Here is a 26,405-nt window from a genome sequence, read left to right on the forward strand (position 1 = left end):
AGCCTCCCAGCGGATGGCTGCTCCCGGGAGGCGGCTTCCTGACTCCGTCTGGGTCCTCCGCCAGACTTTGTCCCCGGCACGTGTAGGTGAGACTGCTTGTTCGTTGCTTTTTCTTTCTTTCTTTTTTTTTATTTCGATGCCATTGTGGGGACCGGAGGAAGGGAAGCAGACAAAAAGCGGGCGTGTGCTCTCTCACGAAAAATTCAATCCTCAGTGCTATAGCTCTCGTGGTTAATTAAGATGAAATCTCCAGGGCATCTGGGGAAAGAGAGGCTGCAGCTCGGGAGCCCTGCTGCGCCCGCCTGCCTCCGACGTCCATGGATGCTCTGGCTCCAGTGGCTGTGGACCTCTGCTGGGAAGGAAAGAGGCAGGATTAGCCGCGGGGGAAGAAATCTGGCCTCCAGATCCTTTCACCCTTTGGAAGAGACCCCGAGGAGGGGGTGGGGGGAGGGAGTGAAGGGTGCCGTTGCAGTAATCCACAGAACCAAGATACTAAATGATTTTAAAAAATAAACTAGAACCCACCTCCAACTCGTCTCCCTTTCCCCGCCCAGCAATGAACAGAAGAGGCAACATTTACCAGGTTTGAGATCTAATCCATTTCAGCCGGGCAGCATAAATTGATGAGTCTGCGTGCTGCCTGCAAGATGTGTGTGTGAGATCCTATCCTCCAGTTCATTCCTTAGGGAAGCGAGCATCCTGAGGATGGGGGAAATTTCTTACCGGCGGTTTGATACCCAGTAACGGTGAGTTATTATTATTCAGATCCTCCTCCGTATCGTCTAGCTTCATGCTGTCAACCCACCAGAGTGAGCTTATACCTGGACTGGCCTAGTGAGACGTGGCCTAAGAATTTGGCAGATCTAGGGGATGTGTGTGGTGCTGTGGTCTTCACAATCCAGGCAACATGCTATTTCTAAGTCTGCAGTCAGAGTACTGTATTTTCCCCTGCAAGGTATTGAGATGTTGTAAAAGCAAACAAATGCCATCATTCTTTTGTTGGGCCCACCCATCAGCTGGTTATTCACAAAGCTAATTAGAAATGGGGTTTGTTGAAAGTGGAATCAGATATCACTTCCTCTCTGGCCCTCCATCCCCCTGCCCTTCTCTGACCTCCTTTAAGAAATACTTGCCCATCTGTCTTTGCAGATGACAGCTTCCAATCTACACTCATTAAAGAAGGGAAGAAATCTCTTTATCCTCCCATTTGCTAGATAGTGATTTGATTCCAGTGACAAAGTATTTTTTCTTAAACAGGAAGAGAAACAGTGAATCAATTCTGAGGGCATTCCTATTCCAGAAAATTCCATGCTTTCTTTCTTGGGAGCAAAGAGCACCTTAAATTTCTTTTAAAGATAATTTTATCAAAGATATAATTTAATGTGGTTTGAGACATGGTTTGGACCTGTGGATTCACAGAGCTCTGGCTGCCCAGGTGGGTCAGTGTGTGCCTGACTGTGCTGCACCTTTGCTCGGCAGTTGGGCTGGGGGCGGGGAATTGAGGGATTCTGCAGTCCTCCAGTGAGAAGGTGACTGCACTAGCTTTAAGCCAGTTTTGCCTCTTGAGGATGACAAGGAGCCATTCCTTGGGTGCAAGGAAGTTGCAGTCTGAACAGTCAGAAAGCTCTATTTTCACAGTCCAAAGAGAATCAGTGATTACGGGAGATGTGGGGTCTCTTTTGAGAGATCCTCTGTTAAAATGAAAGGGCCTGTGCTCTTTGCCGCTGCCTCTCACTTCACTGAGGGTTTGAAAGTCTGATTAACCCCAAAAGGCCTGGAAGTACAGAAACAGCTGCCTCTTGGAGGCTCTTTGCTTCCAGATTTTAATTCTGGCTCCTGTGTGAGCCATCTCCTCTGTGGGCATCTATGCCAGGCTCCACTGACATTCCTTTGGCCAAATCGAATGCTGCCCTGTGCTCTGCATCACTGCCCCCTTTGTCCTAGGGAAAAAGGCATCTCCAGGGCCATGATCCTTCCACACTCCCCCTCTGTCATACCCTATTAGCATTGACTATTGACTCCCTTCATCTTCTGAGATGCTCACGCATCTTTCCACCCCTGCCCCCCCCCCTCCCGTCTGCCTGATAACTTCCTTTTCTCCTGCCTCAAAGCAGCTGCTGGCTCCTACTGACTGAGGCCTGTGAGACTCTCAGCATTCAGAGAATCTCGGTGCTAAAAGAATGTCAATGAGGCATCTCGTCACTTCCCACCTAGAAGAAAGAGCAGGCCTGAACCAACTCACCTAAATAAGATTCTTAACCAGCTTTTTCTTAACCAGTATTTTGCCAATATTTATTGAGTATCTGCCACATGCTGGGTACTGTTTAGGTGTGAATCATACAGTATGGGGGACAGTACAGTTAGGTGTCCTGGCCTTTGGAGAGCTTTTTTTTTTTTTTTACTGTTTATTTATTTATTCATTTGAGAGAGAGAGAGAGACCAAGAGAGAGTGTGAGTGGGGGAGGAGCAGAGAGAGAGGGAGACAGAGAATCCCAAGCAGGCTCTGAGCTGTCAACACAGAGCTCGATGCGAGGCTTGAACTCACAAGTTGTGAGATTGTGACCTGAGCCAAAACCCAGAGTTGGATGCTCAACAGACTAAGCCACCCAGGCGCCCCTTGCCTTTGTTGAGTTTTTATTCTAGTAAATATGTGTGACGGCAGTGGGAATGGAAGGGTAGAAGGGGTATATGTGTCATGGGAGGTAGGACAATAAACAAATAAAAGATTAGACAGTGAAAATCCAGTTTTACAGCTCTTCCCAGTAAGATGTGCAAGCTCCTTGTAACCCACTACTGTCACTAACAGGAACTCTTTCCTCTGTAGACAGTCAGATGCCTCTGGATGATGAACCAGCCACAGTGTGAAGGCTTTTCAGGACAGGTAGGTTGAGCAATGACAAGAGAAATACTGCTCCCAGGACCATGAAGGAACAGGGTATAATCTAACTCACAGCCAGTTTGCAGCAACTGGCAAGAAGTTGGGAGGTTGGCAGGTCCTGTCGCCTCATTGTTCCCATCACTTGTCATCAGTCTGAGCTAAATTCCCTTCCACCTTTACATTGGTGCGGCTGTCTTGGCAGGGGCCAGTAGTAATTTTCAGTGGTAAAATAGTTAACATTTTTTTTCCTAGCCGGCCTATTGCATCTCACGGTGGTAAAACCACAATGCTACTGGCAGAGTATGGAGACTCCAGACAGGTGATAAGTGGCCCTTTGGGTGACAGATACAGGAATCAGAGAAGAATTGAAAGAGCAGTAAGGCTGTAGCAAGGCACAGTTCACTGCAGTAATAGTAGAAATTAACTTGAAAATGATCATGCTCTACCCTTCCAGCCCCAGTTCAGGTTCCTTGGAAGAGGGAGATGTGTCCATATGGGAAAGGTACAATAAAACAACTCCTGGGGGGTGGGGAATAAAAGAAAACCAACCAAACAAACAAAACAAACAAATAAAACTCCTGATTGTTCTTAAATCAATGGCACAGGGCACCCTGATTTGGAAACTGTATAAACCAAAGGTGGCAGAATAGCAGACCATTTATGTTCTGTTTTGGTTATTTGTGTGGTAATTTATTTAAATTTGGACTAATCATGACAATAAAATCAGGAACTTTCACACGAAATTCCAGACAACCCATACCAAATGGGCCTGCATCTCTCTGTGAAAGCACTTGGTTGAATAGTGGGCTTGGTGGGTTGAAGAGAGGGATACGATAACTTCCTGTTTCAGACAAGACCTGAACTCTTATGCTTACCATAGCCCCCACCACTCCTTATTGTAGCCAGATGTTTAACCTTGTTGTCATTGCCATTTATTAGCTTTTTTCCAGCCATAATTCATCCATGTGAGTTACTTTCCTTCCTGCAATTAATTGCACATAAGGGCAGAGGCTTCAAAGCTTCCTGGTTTCTCCCCCCCAAGTTCTGCAGGGTATCTGGATGGGTTTGGAGAAGGCACTGGATCACGTTTGCTCCCGTGACCATCTGGGAGCAGAGAACTGTGAGCAGACTCCAGGAAATTATGCCTAATAGTGAGAGGTCCTTGAACCAGCAGTGGAACACCACTCTGGAGGTGTGTGTTTTGAGCAGGGCTGGGGGCAATTAGTGACTGAGTGATTGGAGGGGGACTGGCCAGCAGGAAGCAAGAACTAGAGTCCTTTGTGATGACTCAGCCCTACAAAGGCCTTATAGCTCGATAGGGATGCTCATTTTGTGGTGTTGTGAGTCTTTGGGCTTTTACTGAATGCCTAAGAGCTGTTGGTTTTCTTTTAATAAAACTGCTTTGGGGACACTGTTGGCTAGCTTACTAAAGCAGAGAACACTATCTGTCTTAGTCTGTCCAAGCTGCTATAATAAAAATACCATATACTGGGTGGTTTAAATAACAAATATATTTTTCTCATAATTCTGGATGCTGGAAAATCCAAGATCAAGGTACTGGCAGATCCAGTGTCTGGTAAGAGCCTGATTCCTAGATGGCCATTTTGTTGCTGTGCCTTCACAGAGTAGAAAGAGCAAGAGAGTTCTCTGAGTTCTCTTGTATAAGGACACCGATCTCATTTGTGAAGGCTCTACACTCATAACCTAATCACCCCCCAAAGACCCCCACCTCCTCATACTGTCACTTTGGGGGTTAAGATTTCAACACATGAGTTTTGGAGGGCCACAAACATTCAGTCCATAATAGTATATAGTAGTATATGGACTTCTAGTGGGTTTTTGGTGGAGCTGAGCCAACATCAATGTGACATCCTTTGTACTCGACGGCTGAGTTGGTTTTTTTTTTTTTTTTTTTTTGAGGGGGGTGTAGGGACAGAGGGAGAGAGAGGGAGAGAGGGAGAGAGGGAGAGAGAGAGAGAGAGAGAGAGAGAGAGAGAGAGAGAGAGAATCATAAGCAGGTTCCATGCCCAGCACAGAGCCTGATGTGGGGTTCAATTTCACAACTGAATGAGATCATGACCTGAACCAAAATCAAGAGTTGGACACCTAATGGACTGAGCTAAGCTTTAGAATTTCTGGCCCACCCGGGAAAATAAAAACTGCTTAAACCAGCCATTACCAGGTATGATGTCATTTTATGCTCTAACTTTGAAATGTATATCAAGATCTGCCTATGCATCAGGGCTGACAAATTAGAACACAGCAAAGAGATTAAGACATAAAATAACTTCTTGGACAATCCTAGTATATTAGGTAGGAGTTTTGTATAGCTGCCTTAAGAGACCAAAATAATCCTGGATTAAAACACGGAAAATACTTTTCTCTCATATTACAACCCAGAGGAAGAGAGTTTATGGCTGTCCCAGCGACTTTGATTCTTTCCATCTCAGTCCACTGTCATCCTTAAGGGGTTGCTTTTGTCTGCATGGCTGAAAATGGCTCATCAAGTTCACATTCCAGCTCTCAAGAAGGTGAAAAGAGAAAGGAGAGGGCCAGGCAGGGAAGTTGCACACATCACATCTAATCACATCTTTCGGCCAGAGACTAGTCCTACGACCACACCTAGCCTCAAGGGATGCTGGGACATGTTATCTTTAGGAGGGAAGTAATGCGACCAGCTGAAACCTCCATTATTGGAGGAGAAAGTGGATACAGGAGAACCACTTATCAACTGAACCATAACGGGGCTTATTAAGCACAGAGGAACTGTTTAATGTCTCTTTATTAAACTTTTCTTCAGCCTCAGTTTTTGACAAAATCAGGCTAATCTTTAATTGCTACCACTTCAGACTGCCCCTCCCAACCCAAATCCTTAATCCAGTCACTTAAAATTTTTTTATTGAACACCTTTCGATGGCCTACTTATACAATACCATTTCCTAGAGCCTATAGTCCAGTAGAGGAGATAAACAATAAACAAGTAAAATAACAAGTAAAAGTTACAGATGTTGATAAGTCTTGTACATGAAATAGGCTGTTGTGAGAAAGAATAATGAATAGCAGGATGGGAGCCTAGTTGAAGGTTTGGTGTTGGGAAAGCTTTGGAGGAGGTGACAAGTGAACTGAGACTTGGGAGATAGAATGATGGTGGCCATGTGACATGACAAGATTGGAGCAGATACCAGGCGAGGCACACAGTATTTAAGGCCTCAGGTGCTCCTGAGGAATACATAGGCAGCCGAAGTGATTGTAGTATAGGAGGTATGTATGAAGGAGGTGGTATATTGCATAGGATGGCAGGGTGGGGAGGGGCCACATCACACAAGTCCTTAGGCCACCAGAAAAAGTTTGGATCTTATTTTATACCCATGAGAAATCACTGGAGGTTTTAAGCAAAGAACAGCATGATTTTATTTGTTTTCAAAAGATATTTCTTACTGCTGAGTGGACATTGATTGGAAAACAGCAGGAGTAGGAGCCAGAAGACAAGAAGCATTTTTTAGAACCACAGATGAGAAAGGATGGCCCCTTAGACAAGAATGGTAGCAATAGAGATGGGGAAAAGTGATGGATGAATTTAAGAATGCTCTGGAGAATTTCCATCAAGAGTGACTTAAAACCAGTTATTTTATGCATACGAGTCTAAGCATGCTCTTTAAAACCTAGTTTTCCCTTGGGATGACTGAGAATCCAGAGTTAGCGGTTGATTGAGGTTAATATCCTGCTGTACTATATTTGTTAATCATTGGACTGTGCCATAAGTGGAGAATATGCAAGGCCTGCCTTCCAGAGAAAAGAGCAAAACCCTGTCTCTCCTCTGAATTCTATTGATTATGAAGCCTTGGAAACAGGGGAAATGTGTTTCATTCTCTATTTTATGGAATCTAGAAGGAAGGAGAAATGTTCAGAACCTGCTTCTCAGATCAAATATTAATGGAATAAAAATGATATTAACCACATAATAAAGTGGACAAAAATGGGGAAGATAACTAAACCTTCCTTTCTTAACAGTTATATCCTAATTCTGAATAGGCATTTTCCTTTCTGCTCTGTCCTATCAGATCAAAAGGACATAGTGTTTACTACGTGTCCAGTCACAGGGTCTTACCATGGGAGGTGAAGAAGTATAAGACAGTTCCTGATTTCTAAAATTTTATAATCTCCCTGGGAAGATCAATGAAAACTAATGAGGTCATTCATACTCAATACAAGATGATATGAAATGCTACATAATTAAGCACTGAGAGAGCATAGTACCAATAGCAGAGGCTACTGAAATACAGAGTAGGAGAAGGCAAAAGAAAGGGATTAGAAACTAACATTAGTGAAGTATCAATCCATCCTAGGCATTTGACCCTTGAACACTTAGTCCATTGTCCCCACTGTTCTGCAACAACAGGACTGGGGTGGGGAGAGATGGGTGTGCTGGGGTAGTCACAGAAGGGGACACCAGTGATTGAGTCTGTCTTGCCCCAGGCTTGAAAGGGGTGGAGGAAAGTGAAGATGGTGTTAAAAGCAACATAAGTAGATATGTCAACTAGTCATGCTGTGGGGAAGGGACAAAATTGCTACTGAATCCAAAGGTGGGGCATGAATTGGAGAACCTCAAACACCAAGCAGACCCTTTAGATATATTTTAGTCCAGAATGGCAAGATAGTGATGATTACTGGACAACATAAAAATGATGTTTTGTTCTGTTAATTACCACTTAAAATGGTTGATGAAGAATTCTGGAATGAGAGGCTGAAAAACCAGCTTGGAGGAAGTAGTAGGAGAGCTGTGCTCCAGCGTGGGGTGGGGTGGGGGAGTAGAGATTCAAAGGGAGAGATGAACAAAGAGATTTCCTGGGAATGATTGGCAGGACTTAGAGACAGATTACTATTAGAGACGTGGGAATATATCCCTAATATGCAAAATGGACTCATCAAAGACAACTCTAGGGGTTTAAGTATAGAATCTTGGGTAAATGTTGGCAGGCAGCATGGCCCAATGAATAGAACATGGGCTTTGAAACTAGCAAACCTGGTGGGTTCAAGTCCCAGCCTCATCACCATGTCACCTTGAGCAAATTACTCCTCTAAATGGGGATAATAATCATACCTATTAAAAAAAATAGTACGTACTTATTGGTTTGCTGTAACAATTAAACAATATGATTACACCAAGGAGTTCTGGTTTTTACTGATTTTAAGTCCAAATGTCCTCACTTGTAAAACAGTATTTGTTTTTATAAGATTGTTGTGCCTGAGACAATTGTATAATATCTGGCACAGAGTATTGTCCAAAAATTATTAAAATATAATTAAATAGGAAAATGCATATATAAGCAATTAACACAGAACCTAACACATTATACAGTCAGTAAATGTTATCTTTTATGGATAGGAACAGCGTAAATGTTGTAGCGTTTCCTTCTTCATCCCTTTCTCCTTTCCCTTCTCTGTTTTCCTATCCTCTTGGTAATCTAAGAGGTTAAGTCTGCTAGAAATAAAAATGATGAGTTTGGTTTGAACATGCCCAGCCAGACATGGCAAGATATTTAAGTGGAGAATATCTAGATGATATATTAATTCTATATAATTAATTCTATATTTGGGCATTCTTGGCATAGAGGTATCGATAGTCAGGAAGGCTGCATATTTCAACAGGAAGAAGAAAATGTGCTGTTGAGAATAGAGGGCAGTCAGTTGAGAATTGAGTCTCAAAAGCACTGGCTATTACAGTTGAAGGAGACAAATAAGGGAGTAGAGGCAGACTGAGGGCATGAAAAGTAGCAAGAGAATGACGGGAGAAAGTCAAAGGAAGGGGGCGCCTCAGTTGGCTAAGCAGCTGACTCTTGATTTCGGCTCAGGTCATGATTCATGAGTTAAAGCCCCGTATTGAACTGTGAGCTCAGAGCCTGCTTCAGATCCTCTAGCTCTCTCTCTCTGCCTGTCTCCCACTTGTGCTCTCTCTCTCTCTCAAAAATAAATAAACATTAAAAAAAGGAAAGAAAGAGAGTCAAAGGAGGTAAGGGAAGGTTCAAGAATGACTTGTAAATAAGAAGAATCAGATGGTAAAATGATCACTGCGGTCACACTGGTGACTTTCAAGGCTGTATTCCACCTAGAAGAGAGTGGCTCTATCACCAAAGGCAAGAGGAATGAGGTTGAGATAGCAAAAAGTGAAAAACACAAATCAAACCAAGAAAGCAGAAATACAAACTCATCAGCTGTCTACTGCAACCACCACTAACACTTGACTTCTAAATCTTGGTTGGGAAATTCTGGGCTTTGAAGTTATGCAAAGGCTTATATTCAAGTTATCACACTTCTTTATATAATGGTGAGCTTGTTGAGATGTGGAAATGAAGTAACGTGTAAAAAACTTACCTTACAGCCTGGCACATAAGGCTTGGTAAATGCTCATTTCCTGGCCTGTTCCTTATCTCTCCAAATGACTTACCTGTTTGTGTGTGTGTGTGTGTGTGTGTGTGTGTGTGTGTGTGTGTGTGTGTGTTGGAAAGGAGTTTGGGAGTAGGGAGAAAAAGATGGTAAAGGGAACAGGACATTGGGAGGAAAACTGGTAATGAGTGACTATAGATTATTTGACGAAGAAGCTTAGTTGTGAAAGGGAGAAACAGGACATCATATAGAATAAGTGGCAAAGTGAAACCAGTTTTTCTAGGCAGGGAATTCTGGGATTGTTTGTAGTTAAAACGGAACCAGTGAAGGGGAGAAGTTGGAAGTATTAGAGAGGGAGAAAATCAAGGATGTGGAAGAGGTAGGATCAAGAGTACAGTTGAGGGGCGCCTGATTGGCTCAGTCAGAAAAGCATGTGACTCTTGGTCTTGGGGTCGTGAGTTTGAGCCCCATATTGGGTACAGAGATTGCTGAAAAAATAAATAAACTTAAAAAAAAAGTACAGTTAAAGTAGTCAAGAAGAAAATCTGCTCCCAGATCACTCACTCTGGGGGAAACGAGACACTGTTGTGAGGAGACTCATACAGCCCATGGAGAGGCCCAGGAGGAACTGAGTCAGCACCATTTGAGTGTGCCATCTTGGAAGCAGATCCTCTAATCCCATCCAAGCCTTCAGATGACTGCTGCCAGGCCATCTTCAGAGACCTTGAGACAGAACCATCCACCTAAGGCACTCTCACATTTCTGACCCACAAAAGCTATTCACAGGAGAGCCACAAAGTTATTAAGAGAATTAAATTGGCAGAATACTAAAGGGTTCAGAGACTGTCCAAAAGAAAAAAAGGCCTTTGGATCCCCAAATTCTTTAGGTAGAAAGCAGACTAAGAAGCCTACCCACCACTCAGCTGAGACACTCCCAGATTCCCGACACACAGAACTGTGTAGGGTATAACACGGTTGTTTTTTTAAATCTCTAAATTTGGGGTAATTTGTTACGTGACGATCGATAACTAGTATACTTTGCTCTGAGACACATCTGATCAAATGAGATCAGCAAGCAAATAGAATTAAAAGGTTCCCACAAATTTAGGAAAAACCTTGATAACAAGTAATCACCAGAAATAGTTTTAAACCTGTTTGATCAACAACTGCCTATGTGAATATGCTTTTGGATATTCCCAAAAAGCATGGTCCACCCATCAGTGAAAGCCCCAGTCGGCCAGTCAGGGGCAGATTCACTAACCTCATTGACTTTTAGAAACAAGATACTGACTCTAACGGGCTGGTTTCCAAAAGCATCACTACTGAGGGAAGTTGTTGTTGATCAATTGAACAGCTTTACAACTCGTTCTGATGGCTACTTTTTACCACAGCTACAAAGTCATCTTTTCCTAAGTTGGTGGAACCATTTAGTACTCTCAAGCTCCAAGCATGCATTTATTTTGCCCTACCACATCCCCCTAGGTGCCACCCTCTCAACAATGAGAGAGAACAAGTTGAACAAGAAAAATGGGGTTTGCAAGTTGGCCTTCTCTCCTCTAGTCTTTGGAATTCCTATCTCCCTCTAAACATGCTCGTACATCTTAAAAGAAGAGGAAAGGGGTATAGAAGTGAACCAAAATGGCGAAGCACCTTCTTCCCGCTTTGGGGAAGCTTTGGTCCTTAGAAGATACCTTTCCTCAGCCTGAGATGTGCTTGAGGGCTCCACCCCTACTTTAAAAACTCCCACTGTGTAGAAGGGTCAGGGAAGGCCCTTCGAAGGCTGCCTGGGAAACTACAGAGGAAAATAGAAGCTCTAAGTTGGAAAACACTGGATTATACTAGTCTCCTGTCAACCTTAAAAACAGAATATCTAGTTATTTTACCAGCAGAATGAGTTTATGCAGGAATGGCAAAGGAATTGCAACTCAGGACAAGCAAGCTATGATGAACCATAGACAAGTCCCAAGAGACAAAGGGAAGGTCCGCTTTTACTAGGTTTTAGGAGGAAATTGGGGAGGGCTGTTTTGAACAAGTTCATTGAAGAACAAGAGTTCAAGGCTGTGGCAGTTTCTCATTGGCTGCAAGCAGTGGTTAGTGAATTGTTGCTGGGGCAGAAAAAGATCCGCCTTCCTTTTCATAAAAGCAGGAAATAAAATTCCAAGTGAAAAATGGCCTTAAGATAATTGTCCAGCTAGGGCGCCTGGGTGGTTCAGTTGGTTAAGTGTCTGACCTCAGCTCAGGTCATGATCTCCCAGTTTGTGGGTTCGAGCCCCACATTGGGCTCCATGCTGACAGTTCAGGCCTGGAACCTGCTTCGGATTCTGTGTCTCTCTGTCTCTCCAAAATAAATGAACATTAAAAAAAAAAAAGATAGTTGTCCAGATAATTCTTAATTTTCTCTCTCTGCTGTTTGCACAGGTTGCACAGGTTGAGTGATACCTGCGTGACAGTTCTCCCGTCAGGGCTTCTGGACTCCATTTTAAATGAAGTTTCTTTTATTTATTTTTATACTCTCAAGCTCTGAGATTTGTACGTTAGGGTAAATATAAAGTGTTGTGCTCAGAGGTCACCCACATCCTAGAATTACCTTGGTATTGATGGGGTTTGAAGTGTTGGGGTTCCAAGCTGATGACCAAGAAAAAATTCTTGAGACGTCTTTGGTGCAAAAAGGTAGTTTTATTAAAGCACCAGGATGGGACCCGTGGGCAGAAAGAGCTGCCCCAGGATTGTGAGGAGTGACTGACTATACGCTTCGGAGTTGGGGGACATAAAGGCAAGGGAAGTTACACCTGTGGGCCTTCCAAAGGCAAGGGCGTATGCCAAAAGAAGACTCACAGGATTCTGGAGGCCTGGCTGTTGTCAGGCTAAGGTTGTGTTTCCCTCTAGCAAAGCGTTAACATTAAGACAGTTAGGAGTTCTTGAAAGAAATGTTATATTCTGCTTGCACTGAGTCTTTGTCTATGGGCTGCAGGTTATAAGGAAATTTAATTTTATCTACCATTTCCTTCTGCCTTTGTTTCACACATCAGCATGACTTACCGAGCATCAGTTTTACTAGAGGAGTTGCACCAGGGAAAACATTTTTATATTAAATACAGACTCTTAGAAAGTAGAATTCAAAATTCACAAACATTTTTATTTTTTATTTATTTTTTTTCAAAGTTTATTTCTGACAGAGAGAGAGAGAGCGAGCTAGGGAGGGGCAGAGAGAGAGGGAGACACAGAATCCGAAGCAGGGCTCCAGGCTCTGAACTGTCAGCACAGAGCCCGACGCGGGGCTCGAACTCATGAACCGTGAGATCATGACCTGGGCTGAAGTGGGACACTTAACCAACTGAGCCACCCAGGCGCCCCCACAAACATTTTTAATAACAAACCTCTAGCCTTAGGGAAAGCTACAGCCTAACCTTCCAGACCTTTCTGGCTGGATGTCTACTCTCTTCTGCACTGGGGCTACTTTGGTAGGAGAGCACTGTTTGAGCTTCTTGATACCATTAAGGCAAACATAAATACTCCTTAAGGTAATGTCAATATTCTAGTGATTGTGTTCTTTGTCTTCTAGATATATTTCAGGAAGCCTTTGTGTCCTGGATCTCTCTGTTTTTAGGTGTGTAATCTAAGATGTCTTTCAGTCCGACCACTTGCATGTGTAAGATTGTGAAGATAATGAAGCTCTTTCTGTTTAAACAGCCTCCCCTTCCCCAGGCAAAGTCAGGCTGTGAGGACTTCCCATAATGTTCCACTTACACCTGTGGGCATCTTCAGTTCTGTCACTTAGCACCTTCTTTGTCCCAGTCCCTGGGCAATGTGTTCCAGATACCTGCAAGGTGATTAGGACTAAGTACCTGCAATCCAGTGGAGAGACTGAGAAGAAAATTAACAACTGGAGGACAAAGGAGAACCTGGGCGAGAGGGCAATAAGCCAGAGCTACTTGCTGGGAAGGTAGTTCAGCCTTTCAGGGGGAAAAGTCGTTCCATTGGTCTTAAGATGCATCCAAATTTTAGAAACATTAAGATGAGGAAAAAAATGTGTGTTTTGGCATTTGAAGAAATATGATATAGAGTCGGCCTTGTAACATGATAATATCAAAGATGCATAATTTTAATACAGGAGCTTTGCTTCAATTTGAGTAGCGCTTAGAGCCTAGGTAGATTTTTTGTTCTGTTATTTTTGCCCTCCTGGCAGAGCCAGCCCACTAAACGTTAGGACCATTTAATACAAATGGAGGAGAAGCCTTATTACTGAGCATAAAGAGAAACCAAGGAGTGTGCATGTGGGATTGAAAGAGAGGAAAAACTCAGAGACCACTGAAAGAAAATGAAGACTTGGAAACTGAGAACAAAAATAACAGAAAACTGGCAACCTGGAGTCCTAGAGAGTGGCCAGTGTCCAGGATCCTGGGGTGGCAGGGTTATGAGTAGAATCTAACAATTCTCGATGAGTTGTTTGTAAACCGGGGAATTTGCTAAATAGTTTTTACCAAGTATAAACAGGTATTTATTTGGTAAATAGTTTAGAAATTTTTCATATTAATAGAAGTTGTTGTAGTCAGATATTTTCCCAGTATAATTACCAATCATATTGGATAACAACAAGGCTGTTTGCCTCCTCTACCCAGTTTAAAACTGGGTTTGTTAAAAGTGCATGTGAGGGGGGCACCTGGGTGGCTCAGTTGGTTAAACATCTGACTCTTGATTTGGGCTCAGGTCATGATCTCACAGTTGGTGAATTCAAGCCCCACATCAGGCTCTGTGCTGTTGGTTCAGAGCTTCCTTGGGATTCTCTCTCCTCTCTCTGCTCCTCCCCTGCTCGCTCTCTCTCTCTCTCTCTCTCTCTCTCAAAAATAAATAAATAAACTTAAAAATTTTGGGGGGCACCTGGATTGCTCAGCCGGTTAAGCTTCTGGCTTTGGCTCAGGTCATAATCTTGTGGTCCGTGAATTCGAGCCCCGCATCAGGCTCTGGGCTGACAGCTCAGAGCCTGGAGCCTGCTTTGGATTCTATGTCTTCCTCTCTCTCTCTGCCCCTCCCTGTTTGCACTCTGTCTCCCTCTTTCTCTCTCAAAAATAAACGTTAAAAAAATGAAAGTGCATATGAGTATTCTGGTTAGTAAAGGAAGAAGAAATAAGATAAATGGAATACCACTATTTTGTAACTCCTGATGAATTAATTGATAGGTCTAGCCAGTAATCATCAATGGGTACCAATTTCACAAGAAATGGCCAAATTGCCATTAGGTGCCTTCACATGGTAGTAGTACAAAATGCCCTCTATAACACTGTCTGGCCAAAACAACCAGCCAGAAACATTCTAACATGAATCTGATCAAGCGTATCTAGCTACCAATTTAGAGGAAATACATGGTTCAGAGGAACACCCTACAGGAATGAGATTAGCAAAATCTAGGTCATGGCAATCTGCAGGATAAATGACCCGCCTTCTTTAACAAGGAAATGGAAAAGGAAAAAATTGGAGAGTGAGCATACAGACCTGCACTGTCCAACAGAGTAGTCAGTAGCCACATGTGGCTATTTTTAAATTGGTGAGAATTCAATTAAAAAAAAAAAAGCAATTCCCCAGTCTATGAGTATCATTTCTAGTGCAATGCAGAATTTTTTTTTTTTTAATTTTTTTTTTCAACGTTTTTTATTTATTTTTGGGACAGAGAGAGACAGAGCATGAACGGGGGAGGGGCAGAGAGAGAGGGAGACACAGAATCAGAAACAGGCTCCAGGCTCTGAGCCGTCAGCCCAGAGCCTGATGCGGGGCTCGAACTCACAGACCGTGAGATCGTGACCTGGCTGAAGTCGGACGCTTAACCGACTGCGCCACCCAGGCGCCCCTGCAATGCAGAAATTCTAATGGGCAGCATTGCTATAGACAAACAATTATAGACCTTATTTGTATCCCAATTCTAGAAAATAGACTTTAAATTGTTAAACAGAGAAATTTTAAGTGACTGGATATTTGGTGACATTAAAGAATTGTTTTTATTTTTTAAATATTTAAATACTTATTTATTTATTTATTTATTTATTTATTTATTTATTTAGAGTGGGGGGAGGGACAGTGAGAGAGGGAGAAAGAATCCTAAGCAGGCTCCACGCTGTCAGCACAGAGTCTAACGCAGGGCTCAGTCCCACTAACTGTGAGATCATGACCTGAGCAGGAATCAAGAGTTGGATGCTCAATCGACTGAGCTACCCAGCTGCCTCAAGAATCGTTTTTAAAAAATGAGGTGTGATGGGGTGCCTCGGTGGCTCAGCTGGTTAAGCGTCTAACTCTTGATTTTGGCTCAGGTCATGATACCACAGGTTCATGAATCTGGGATGAAGCTCTGGGCTGTCAGTGCAGAGCCTGCTTGGGATTCTTTCTCTCCTGTCTCTCTGCCCTTTCCACTGTGTGTGCTTTCTCTCTCAAAATAAATAAACTCTACAAAGAAGCTCTTTTTAAGAAATGAGGTGTGATGATGATATTGTGGCTTTTTTTTTTTTTTTTTTAAGAGAGAGAGAAAGCATGCATGCGTGCAAACGCAGGAGAAGCAGAGAGAGAACATTAAGCAGGCTCCAGGCTCAGTGCAGAACCTGACTCGGGGCTTGATCCCATGAGCCTGGGATCATGACCTGAGCTGAAATCAAGAGTCAGACACTCAACCGACTGAGCCACCCAGGTACCCCTGTGGTCATCTTTTTTTTAAAAAAAGAGTCCTTGTATGTAAGAGGTACATACTGAAATAGTTAGATAAAATGGTGTCTGAGATTTGCTTTTAAATAAATTGGCTATGAATATTTTGATTACTGTTGAAACTGGGTGAAAGGGACAATGAAATTTCATTAAAATTGTTCTCACTTTTGTACAGGTTTGCCTCTTTCTAGAATAAAAAGTTTCTCCATTTACATATGTTTGAAACTGTTCATAATGACATATTTTTGAGTTCCTGTTTTTGTTTGTTGTTGTTGTTTCAAAAAGCATATGAGCACCTAGCTGCCTCAATATGACTAACTGGGAATTTGCTAATTTCCCCCTCTTTAGTAGCAGCACTGAAAACATTTCTCTCCTCTTAATGGTTCAGTGTACCCAAAACACAGGCCAATCAGTGTCTTCTTTAAAAGGTGTTATATAGACTTTCCTCTGTCCCTACCTCTCTTTACCTGGAGGACAGAAAGAGGAGAGAGAATCTTAAAAGTGGAAAAGTGTACATCCTCTCTACTGGTCTCGCAGAATGTGATAGGACAGATATCAGGAATTTTCTGGGATCTTGGCCAACAAGAAGCCAGGAGATGGGTGCCCTTCATAGAATAACACCATGGTAGACATGGTTGGTGATGTGCTGTCTTTGGGGAGCTTACTGAAAGTTGCTTTCATCCATTTGAGTGTAGTTGTAATGCAGGTCTCGGCATCCAGAAGCCTGTTTGGTGGGAGTGACAATAGTTTTTAACTCCCATTTATCTATAGGGCTTCCTCACCCAACTTCCTTTTACTCAGCATCTGGCTAAACTGAGGAGTTTTGGATGACATTACAAGGTTGTGTAAATGACAACATATTATTGCAACACACATACAATTTTATTCACAGGAATCCAATTTCGTGAGAGTATTTCCGCAGCACTCCCAAAATACAGTGTTATGAGACGCAAAGGGAGGAGAAGGCTTCTGCCAAGTTGAGAATCATTTCCCAGACCCCTTTCCATCTCACCCTACTTGCTTCCTGTTGATGGCTTTGCTTTCCTATTTTATGTGGAACTTATTGGTGGAACATCTTTGCATAGCCCCATCCAGGAAGAAGCTCTGTGATGTGTGGGTCGTGAGTTTGCTCAAGCAAGTCAGACTCTTCACAAGGAATAGCGAGACGTGAGGACTGGGATGGAAGAGCTGGCACCAGTAGAAGTCCAGGGACAGCTCCCAAGTCCCCACCAGGGCTCTCTGAGGAAGGCCATGGCCGCTGCCTTCACCCTGGATGGGGAATCCACAATGGGTCGCCGGAAAAAGAAGAGGAAAGAGTCCCGCCCAGAATCTATCATCATCTACCGGTCAGAAAATGAGAAACTGGATGAGGAGCCTGGGGAATCAGAAGGTGGAGACCGACCTAAAGAAGAGGAGGGGGATGATTTCCTAGACTATCCTGCAGATGATGGTAAGTCTCTGGGGCCACTTACTTAAAGCCACAGGAAGGAATGAGGATTCTCCAGAAGATAGACAGGGATTCCCTCAATGACCTATTTCTTCTTGTTGATACAGTTCTTCTCACAATGTTGCAGTCTTCATTCAACAAAGGGACAGTATTTATTAAGCATTTACTATGTTCTCTTCTCAGTGATATGGAGACCTCTGTCCTTTCTGAACTCCTAGTGTAATAGAAGAGACTGACTTATACACAGAAATTAGTAACACAAGGAGATTATGCTAATTATTTAATACACGTAAGATAAAGAAGCTGATAGTTGACTTTTACAAGAATCGGGAAAATGCAAATTATAACAGCAAGAAGTTATGATATCCCTTTACACATAAGTTGGCCAAAAGTTGGGTAAAATATGATAACATCAATCTGAGAAAATGGATATACTCTCATATACCTCAAGGAGAAATGGAATCTGCTTTACCCACTTTGTAGGGAAGTTTATCAGTATTTATTAAATTCCAAATATGCATATCTTATCGTCTAGAAATTCTTAGTATCTACCCCATGAAACTTATGCCCATAGGCATAAGGATGCATGTATAAGAATGTCTGTTGCTGCTAATGAAGCCGTGGACTGTCCGGATTAAGCATCACCACGCAGCAATAGACAGATGAGGTATATCTATTTGTGTAGATGCTCTAATCTCTAAGACATAGGCCCACAGTGGACAAGACAAGCAATGTCCCTGCTCTCATGCAGTTTACCTCCTAGTCAAGAGAAGACAGACAGTGAACAAGTCAGTAAATAAAAGGTGATTTCAGAGAGTGATATGAGTTGCAAAGACAATCAACCATGGCAATGGTGGAGGGCATGGGGGGAGAGATTGCATGGCTGTGCAAGGGCCTCTGAGAGTGACATTTGAGCTGATATTAAGGAGCTAGCTATGAAATGGTCTTGGGCAGAGGTTGTAGAGGAGGGGGAGCGGCAGGGGCAAAGACCCTACGATGGGAGCACCACTGGCCTATTCAGAGAATGGAGCTATTTCTGTGTAGGGAGTATAGGGAACTGTGGGAGGACGGGCAGAGGTGTTTAAGAGGATTATGCTGGGCCTTGCAATCATAGTAAAGAGTTGGGGATTGGTTAAAAGTGTAAGGGGAAGTCAGTGGAGGGCTTTTAAGCAGAGGAGAGACATCATCCCATTTATATTTCTAAACAACCACTCTGGCTTCTCTATAAAGAGTGGATTATAAAGGGTAGGAGTGGAAGCTGATGAGAGACTGTCGTATCACTGCAGCCACAACGGCACTAACATAGAGGCCAGGACAGGTGATAGCGGGAGAGACAGCCAGGGAAGAGAGGCAATGTGGAACTTGTTAACGGATCAGAGGCAGGTAGCGAGAGACAGGGAAGAGTCAGCAATGACTCCACAGAGAAGTAGGTGGTGGTGTCATTTACTGAGATGCCGGAGATTGTGAAATCCTTAGGTTCTGGGGGAGCAGTACAACTCTTCTATCTGAATAGTCAGAGTCCCGGCCACTCTCCCAGGACCTGCTCTTTAGGCGGGTCCATTCGGTCCCTCTTGCAGTCAGGGCGTGAGAAGTCCTGCCCATACTCTCCCCCACCTCCACTCAGAGACTACTTTCACATATGAAGGACCACGGACTTCCCTGTTTCAGTATCTCCAGCCTCACTCCAGGATGGATGGCCGAAGGATGGCCGTTTAATGGTGGTGGTGGTATGTGGGTGTGTGCATGTGAAGGGGGGGCATTTGTGACACGGGTGGTGTATGTGTGGTGTGTGTGTGTGTGTGTGTGTGTGTGTGTACAGAGCTTGGGTATGAGGGCTGAGATGCCCCCAGGCATGTGAGGAAGCCTTTTCTCATGGAAGCACAGAGACAAGGCTGAGAAGGGAAGGGGAGCAGGGTGCCCATCAGTCTATACACACATGGTGCCATCTTCACACACGCTAGTAGACGCTCCCAAGCAGTATTTTCACAGCACTTATACACTAGAAATAAGATCATTCTAAAGCAGTGTCTGTGGCGAAGTCCCTCACACCTCTTCACATCACAGAGACTGTGCCAAGATTGAGGCCCAGAGAAGTGGGGAGACAACACTCTCCTGCTTCGCCGTTTTCTCAGGGCCCACCCGTGTGGAGGGAGAGTTCACTGGGGGAGTAATAAGACCAGCGGTCACCTTCCTGAGGGAGGTCCACTCAGTCCATCACTGAATCACTGACTCTAGGACTGGGCCAGGTGCTGTGAAAACAGGAACTCTTGTACCCAGCCCCCATCTCAGGGGATGACACTGTGATGAAATGCCCACTCTTCTGACCTTGGCTTCACCTCCTTAATGCCCTGCAGGTATGTGGAACATGCCTTTGGACAGCCGCTATGTCACACTAACCGGGACCATTACTCGAGGGAAGAAAAAGGGCCAGATGGTGGACATCCACGTCACACTGACGGAGAAGGAGCTGCAAGAATTGACGAAGCCAAAAGGGTCATCAGGAGAAGTAACACCTGAAGACAGAAAGGCCTGCCAAATGGGAGTTGACCGTGGGCCCCACGTGGTCCTTTGGACGCTGGTCTGCCTGCCTGTAGTCTTTATCCTCTCTTTTGTCGTCTCGTTCTACTATGGCACAATCACCTGGTACAACATCTTCCTCGTGTACAACGAGGAGAGGACCTTCTGGCACAAGATCTCATGTTGCCCCTGTCTCATTCTCTTCTATCCAGTGCTCATCATGGCCATGGCCTCTTCCCTGGGCCTCTATGCTGCTGTGGTCCAGCTCTCATGGTCCTGGGGGGCATGGTGGCAAGCTGCCCGGGACATGGAGAAAGGCTTCTGTGGCTGGCTCTGCAGCAAGCTGGGCCTGGAGGACTGTTCTCCCTACAGCATCGTAGAGTTGCTTGAATCTGACAATATCTCAGGCACTCTCTCCAACAAGGACTCCGCCCAGGAAGTAGAAACTTCCACTGTCTAAACTTCCAAGAACTTATTCCCTTCTGTGGTCCCAATAGCCTATATATCATCTTCCAATTCCAGAAGATTTGTTCTTTACATTAGCCCCCTACCCCTCTCAGTTCTGGAAAATTCTAGCCCACACTCTTCTGTCCTACCATCTTGATGGTTCCAGGAGAGCAGGGAACAGAAAAGCAATTTATGCTAAAGCAATCCAGCCATGGGTGAATTCTTCTCATTCCTTGCTCTAAAATGACCATTTATCTGGGACAGGAAGCTTAGCTGTGTGTTAAGTTCAGGAGCCTGAAGAAACTGGTGCCTGGAACCCAGGGGAGTATGTGACTAAAGGTGACAGGGTGAAAAAGGAGGCTCCAGGGAGACCAAGTTCACCAAAAAGAAGTAGGATGGAGAGAAACAGGAAGCAGGGCTACCACAGTGTAGCAGGGATAGTGTAGTAAAGATCTGTGTGTATCACTTAGATTTTGATTTAGTGGCATATGATTAAAACCCTATAATATCCGTAGTTCAAATAAGATGGAAGGTTCTTTATTTCTTGTGCAGAAGTCTGGAGGCAGACCATCAGGGGACCTGATGAAGTCATCCAAATCCCAGGCTTTATTCCCCTACCATTAGTAGGAGGTAGCCCTCTTTGTCCTTGTCTTCAACACCTCTGTGCTGACTCCAGCTCCGGCCATCACACCCACCTTTCTGGCAGGGCAGAGGAAAGGGCAAAGTGCCTATCTTCCCTGTTCAAGGAGACTTCCCAGAAGTGTCACTCAACAGTTCTTGGATCTTATTGGCCAGACCTTAGTCACATGACCTCACAAGCACAAGAGACTAGGAAATGTCTTTTGGTTGGGCAACTATATACTAGGCTAAATTTTTGGGTTCTGCTAATTTAAGCAAAAAAAGAAACATGGCTATTTCGGCAGGCATGAAAGAATCTCTGCCTCACAGTAATTACTTAAATATATCCAGATCCCAACGTGCTAATATAGTTTTATTTATTTATTTATTTATTTATTTATTTATTTAGGCCTGAATGTTACACAGAGAATTTATACATAGATACTAGCTATATATACTATGTATATGCTATAAATAGATATTAGCAGCTCATGTACTTTGCAATTAGTCTGTAATGTCATGTGGTTTCAGGGTTTTTAGGAAGGAAGAGTGAACAGTTGAATGCAATTGGTAGCATAACTTTTTTCCTGGTAGTGAAGGCAGGACTGGGCAGTGATATTTAATCTAATCTACATATTAACGATTGTGTAGGGAGGGATTGAAAACTTCCCCCAACAGGGATCAGTAGCCCTAAGCATGTAGAAGACAGAGTTAGCTTTCTGTCTTTTGGCAAGACCTCACTTACAGCCTCACTCACTCAGACCTTTCTGGAGTTTAAGGGACAGTGGCTTTCCACTGTGAAGCTTGTGTTTTCCTGGCCACTAGGGGATGTAAGCCAGGTGAATACAGTTTGATAGAATCCGAACCTTTTTTCCTTTTTTTAAGTTTATTTATTTATTTGGAGAGAGAGAGAGAGAGGGAGAGAGAGAGGGAGTGCATGGGAGGGGCAGAGCCAGAGGGAGAGAGAGAGAATCCCAAGCAGGCTCTGCATTGTCAGCACAGAGCCCAAGCACTGGGGGCTTGGACCCACGAACCTTGAGATAATGACCTGAGTCAAAATCAAGAGTTGGACGCTCAACCAACTGAGCCACCCAGGTGCCCCAAACTTTTTTTTTTCTTTTTAAATTTATTCTTGAGGGTGTCTTTCTAATTTCAAAGAATTGAATCCCAAGAGGTCAAGCAGATTTTTGGAGGTTTGGATCCTCACAAGAACAGCTGGTGACCATTTCTTATTCATGTCTCAGGAAGAAACTGTGGAAAGACCTGCCATGAATCAAACCAGATGAGTCAGTAGTACCCTCTCACGAAGGCCCGGGACATTTGCCTAACGTATGGCGAATGCCACCTTCAGAAGAACCCCTTTTGAAAACAACAACAAAAACTTAGCTTCACACGAAACGAAACAAAACTTTGTCCAGCATTTTTGAAAATAAACTTGGTGCTCTCTGGTGCTTTTGCAGAAATGTAAAACATTGAAATGGAGACAAAGAAAATAAAAATAAAATCTAATTAACATTTGTTCACATAGCCTGTGAATGTCTCTAAAATGGCTTTGAGTGCTTCAGCCTGCAGAAAACGGATGAGCATGGTAGCTGTCCTATGTATGTATAACCTTCTTCATATGGATCCTTATATCTTGAATCTTTCCACTAATTTAAGGGGATTTACCTAGGCCTCCATTAGGAAGTTGCAACCACATTTGTCACATTTTTCTGGGATTAGGGAAACCAATGGCCAAGGCCAAACATAATCAGGATTAGGACTAGGGTATAGTGGCCATGGTGGCATGGAGGAGGATGGGGTGAAGGTGAGGTTCAAGGGATTCTTAGATGAAGAGGACATAGCCTTCATCCTAGTTAGGCTCACAACCTAGTGAAGGAAATGGGCTTATAAACTGAAATCATTCAAAAAGGGCTCTAACAAGGTTTGTAAAAGCCTAGACCAGAGGCAGGAAAACTTAAGCAGATCTAAAGCGATCTCATCTTTGCTGTCAGCAAATACCTAGAGAATAAACACCATACAGGAACATTCTGTTAGCTCATAGTTATTCAGTCTTCATGGTGAATATCAGGAAGGAAGACTATGCTTTCCAACTGCTTTGCAGCCATAATACACTGAGCTGGGTCAACTATAATTGATCCAGCATGATGATATTGCTATCTCTAAACCATCTTTTCTATTGACATTAAGCAACACTTTCATGTCAGTTCAAGTCCAAGGGGGCATAAGACCCTTATTCTGCAGGATTTTCATTTTTTTAAATTTATTTATTCATTTTGAGAGAGAGAGAGAATGAGTAGTGGAGGGGCAGAAAGTGAGGGAGAGAAAGAGTCCCACATAGGCTCTGCGCTGTTAGCACAGAGCCTGAGGCAGGGCTCAGACTCAACAAACCATGAGATCATGACCTGAGCCGAAACCAAGAGTTGCATGCTTCACTGAGTGAGCCACCCAGGCACTCCTCCAGGATTTTCAATATAACAAGATGCTAACTTTTAAAAAGTTTAGATGACCTAAAAGTTTCCTTGTGCCCTTGATGGCCATCCGTTGCAAAAGCTTCGTGGATAACATCATCCCCCCCCCCCCCCCACCTTTTAAGATGCAAACAAGCAGAAGTACTAGAATCTCTTATTCCTCCCAGGAAAGGAACCTGTACTGGAGAAGGTGTGGGTGTGAGAGAGTGGGGAAGAGGGAGGAAGAGGAAGAGAAAAGAGAAGAACTAGAAACGACATACAAGACAAAAGCACAGACATTGTTGACACAAAATGAACAAACCTTTTAGAATCTCTAAAAGTAAGACTTATTCAAGCCCAAGTGATGACAGCTGCCCAGGAAAGATGCTCTTTGGAGAATGAAGTTTTTACCGGGTTATGTACTTTAAGGCAGGAATCACCAGCTTAAACGCAAAGGGATGCAGGGAGTATGAGTATTGATCGGTAACTCAAGGACGAGATGGGTTCCGTCATCCACAAAGCAGATGTATGATGTACATGTGGCAGCCCATAAATCAGGTTACGTACAGTCATGCTGACTTAGTAAGAAATCTAGAATGGCTTTCTTTGTCTATCAGGCCTTTCGAGAGTTTTTCTCTCATCAACATGAAGGTTACAAATTTCCTTCACCATAGTGAATTTCCAGTAATTCTATCTACTTGTTACATAGAAAAAAAAATTTTTAATAATATTTGAGTTTTAAAAGAACCCCTTGGGTTTGAATCAAAATCTTGAAGTGATGTGACATGGGCTGTGAGCACATGATCAACATTTTCTTAATTAAAAAATGTTTTGTTTTTTTTTTCATTAAAAACGTTTTTATTAAAACACAAGGACCAGACGTGTGGGCAGAAAAAGCTTGCTTGGGATGGTGAGGAGCAATTGGTTATATACTTTTAAGTTGGGGGGTAGATGGGTGAAGACAAAGGAAGATTCTAAAATGGACTTTCATATATTAAAGATGACTTACAGGATCTTAGAGGTCTGGCTATTGTCAAGCTACAGTTGCTTTTTGCCTCTATCACAGCATTGACATTAAGGCAGTTGTGAGTTCCTTGAGGAATGTCATCCTCTGCCTGTTTCAAGCATTTGTTAATGGCCTGCAAGTTGTAAGGAAATTTAATTTTACTTACATCTTTTTTGCCTTTGTTCTCCTCATCATGAAGAGCCTCCCCAGTTCTATGAGCACGCTCTGAAAATGTCTGACTCTACTGGCACCAGTGCACAACACTGTCTCCCTCCAGGCCCCTCCTTCCTCATGGTATCCTTATCTTTTCAGCTTCAGTTTCTGCTTATCCCAGGCCCATCTGCAGGAGGGAGAGAATCTGGTTGGATTTGATTCCCCGGTTTGGACATAAGTTTGCAGCTACTGTGCAGATTGCCAGACCCTTCGTGCAATCACCTCTCAGCTAGTTGGTCATTCGGTATAGAAGATCGCTGTTTCTGTGCAAGGCTAAAGCAAGCTGGGCACTTTCTTTCGAAAGGGGCAGTGAGCATGTCAGGCACTGTGACTGATAGCCCCCAGATCTAGAACACCTCCCTAGATTTGTTTTTGGAATTAAACCTCACCTCCTCCCTTCCAAGCCAGCAACACTTCAGACTATTGGGAAATCCTTAGCGGGTGCTATGTCCTGCTTCCTGGCCTGTGCACGTCCCATTTCCTCTGCAAAGGAAGGAATCAATCCCACTCCTGATTGCCTGGAAATCTTCCTTCAGTAGTTGGTTCCAAAGTCATCGCATCTGTTTACTCTTTCATTAGCCCCTTTTTGAAAAACAAAACAAAACAAAAACAAAACCAAAAACGCCCACAACAGGCTTTTAGAGAAGCTAGGTGATTTTCTGGATTCATACTCCTACCCAAAGAACTCGAACTCCAGAACTCTGACACTAACTGCTGCAGGGATTACTCTCAATAACGGGAAAGGGAAGCGAATCTTTGAGGGCAGCGATTCATCTTTACCTAATTCTAAAGACCTGAGCAGCTCCAGGTCCCCAAACGCCTCACCAAGGCAGGACGCAAAGTATCTGCGCATGCTCTGAGCGTCAGCGCACAGTTTCCCCGCCTCTTCCAGGCTCCTTGAGTTGCGGCTCTTTTTACGACGCCCTGCCTCCGACTCCGCCGGACCTTTGCAGCGGTGCGCGTGGTTCCTGCCCGGAAGAGGCGGCTGAGGCACCCGCGCGCGGACAACATGGCGCGGTCCAGGAGTAAGGTAGACACAGCGTGGCCTTGGGTTTTCCTGGTGCAGGGCATCCGGAGAGGGTGGTTCGGAAGCAGGAATCGTGGGATCACCGCGGTGCCAAGGATGGGAGAAAGAAGTGATCGCGGCGGCCCGTGGCCGGATCCCGAGGGCCGGCCCGAAGGCTGCGCTGAGAAAAACTGGGGGTTTGGAGTCAGAAGACCTGAATTTGAGCCTCGTCTACTCCCCCCTCACTCCGCCTCCTCGGCCCTCCCATCCTCTGACTTCCTCCTCATCACCTCCCTGTCCCACCTCTTTCCCACCCTCTTTCTTTCTTAGTCCAACCTCTTCTCCTCCATCACTTCTTTCAGCTCCTCCATTTCTGAGCCTTAGTTTTTATAAAATCTATACGAGAATGAAAGGTTTGATAAGCACCTACCCACAGACTTGGAGTTCAGAGAGGGTCTGTGAGTAAAATACGTAACTTAAAACGTAAAGCGCCATGTTATTACCTCTGTAACAATCTTTCACATTTATCGAAAATTTGCCCTGTAAGGCACTGATGTAAATGCTTTATTCTTATCCCATGTAATCTCCACAACAAACCCACGAGGTGAGAGCTGTTATTCCCAGTTTACAGTTGAGAAAACTGAGGCATAAAGAAAGTGAAATGATTAGCCCACGGTTATCCAGTCCGTAAGAGGTGGAATTCATACGTGACCCCAGGCTGTCAGGTTTCAGAGCCCTATCTGTGTTGCTAGGAG

The 26,405-nt window shown here is 43.9% G+C and overlaps 2 protein-coding genes and 1 long non-coding RNA gene across 6 annotated transcripts in view; 2 read left to right on the plus strand and 1 right to left on the minus strand.

Annotated features, from left to right (window-relative positions):
• TMEM169 (transmembrane protein 169) lies at positions 1-20,565 on the plus strand. Of its 2 annotated transcripts, XM_042950093.1 has the most exons (5): positions 1-86; positions 555-746; positions 2,825-2,881; positions 17,032-17,396; positions 19,748-20,565. In XM_042950093.1, exons 4-5 carry the CDS (start codon positions 17,126-17,128, stop codon positions 20,368-20,370), a joined length of 894 nt encoding a protein of 297 aa, XP_042806027.1. In that variant the 5' UTR covers positions 1-86; positions 555-746; positions 2,825-2,881; positions 17,032-17,125; the 3' UTR covers positions 20,371-20,565. The 2 variants fall into 2 exon arrangements, with proteins under 2 accessions (XP_042806027.1, XP_042806028.1); XM_042950094.1 differs by lacking the exons at positions 1-86; positions 555-746 and adding an exon at positions 2,124-2,328.
• LOC122226608 lies at positions 81-25,598 on the minus strand. Its single transcript, XR_006205700.1, has 3 exons — positions 25,425-25,598; positions 24,598-24,771; positions 81-349 (listed from the first exon to the last, which is right to left on the minus strand). It is a non-coding gene; the product is annotated as an uncharacterized LOC122226608 (long non-coding RNA).
• Positions 25,575-26,405, plus strand: part of XRCC5 (X-ray repair cross complementing 5) — an 89,827-nt gene continuing 88,996 nt past the window's right edge. For all 3 annotated transcript variants that reach the window (XR_006205699.1, XM_042950091.1, XM_042950092.1), the window contains exon 1: positions 25,575-25,674. Coding sequence is in view for 2 of the 3 variants with exons in the window: in XM_042950091.1 (XP_042806025.1) it covers positions 25,654-25,674 (21 nt within the window). In the remaining variant the exon portion in view is untranslated. The remainder of the gene's footprint in view (positions 25,675-26,405) is intronic.

The sequence above is a fragment of the Panthera leo genome, chromosome C1 (assembly GCF_018350215.1).
Source record: "Panthera leo isolate Ple1 chromosome C1, P.leo_Ple1_pat1.1, whole genome shotgun sequence".
NCBI classification, from domain to species: Eukaryota; Metazoa; Chordata; class Mammalia; order Carnivora; family Felidae; genus Panthera; species Panthera leo.

Bases quoted from the DNA above. Each gene is read 5' to 3' on its own strand.
- TMEM169 (XM_042950093.1), top strand. From the start codon at position 17,126: ATGGAAGAGCTGGCACCAGTAGAAGTCCAGGGACAGCTCCCAAGTCCC. The intron at 17,397-19,747 runs GTAAGTCTCTGG...AATGCCCTGCAG, and splicing joins AGACTATCCTGCAGATGATG to GTATGTGGAACATGCCTTTG.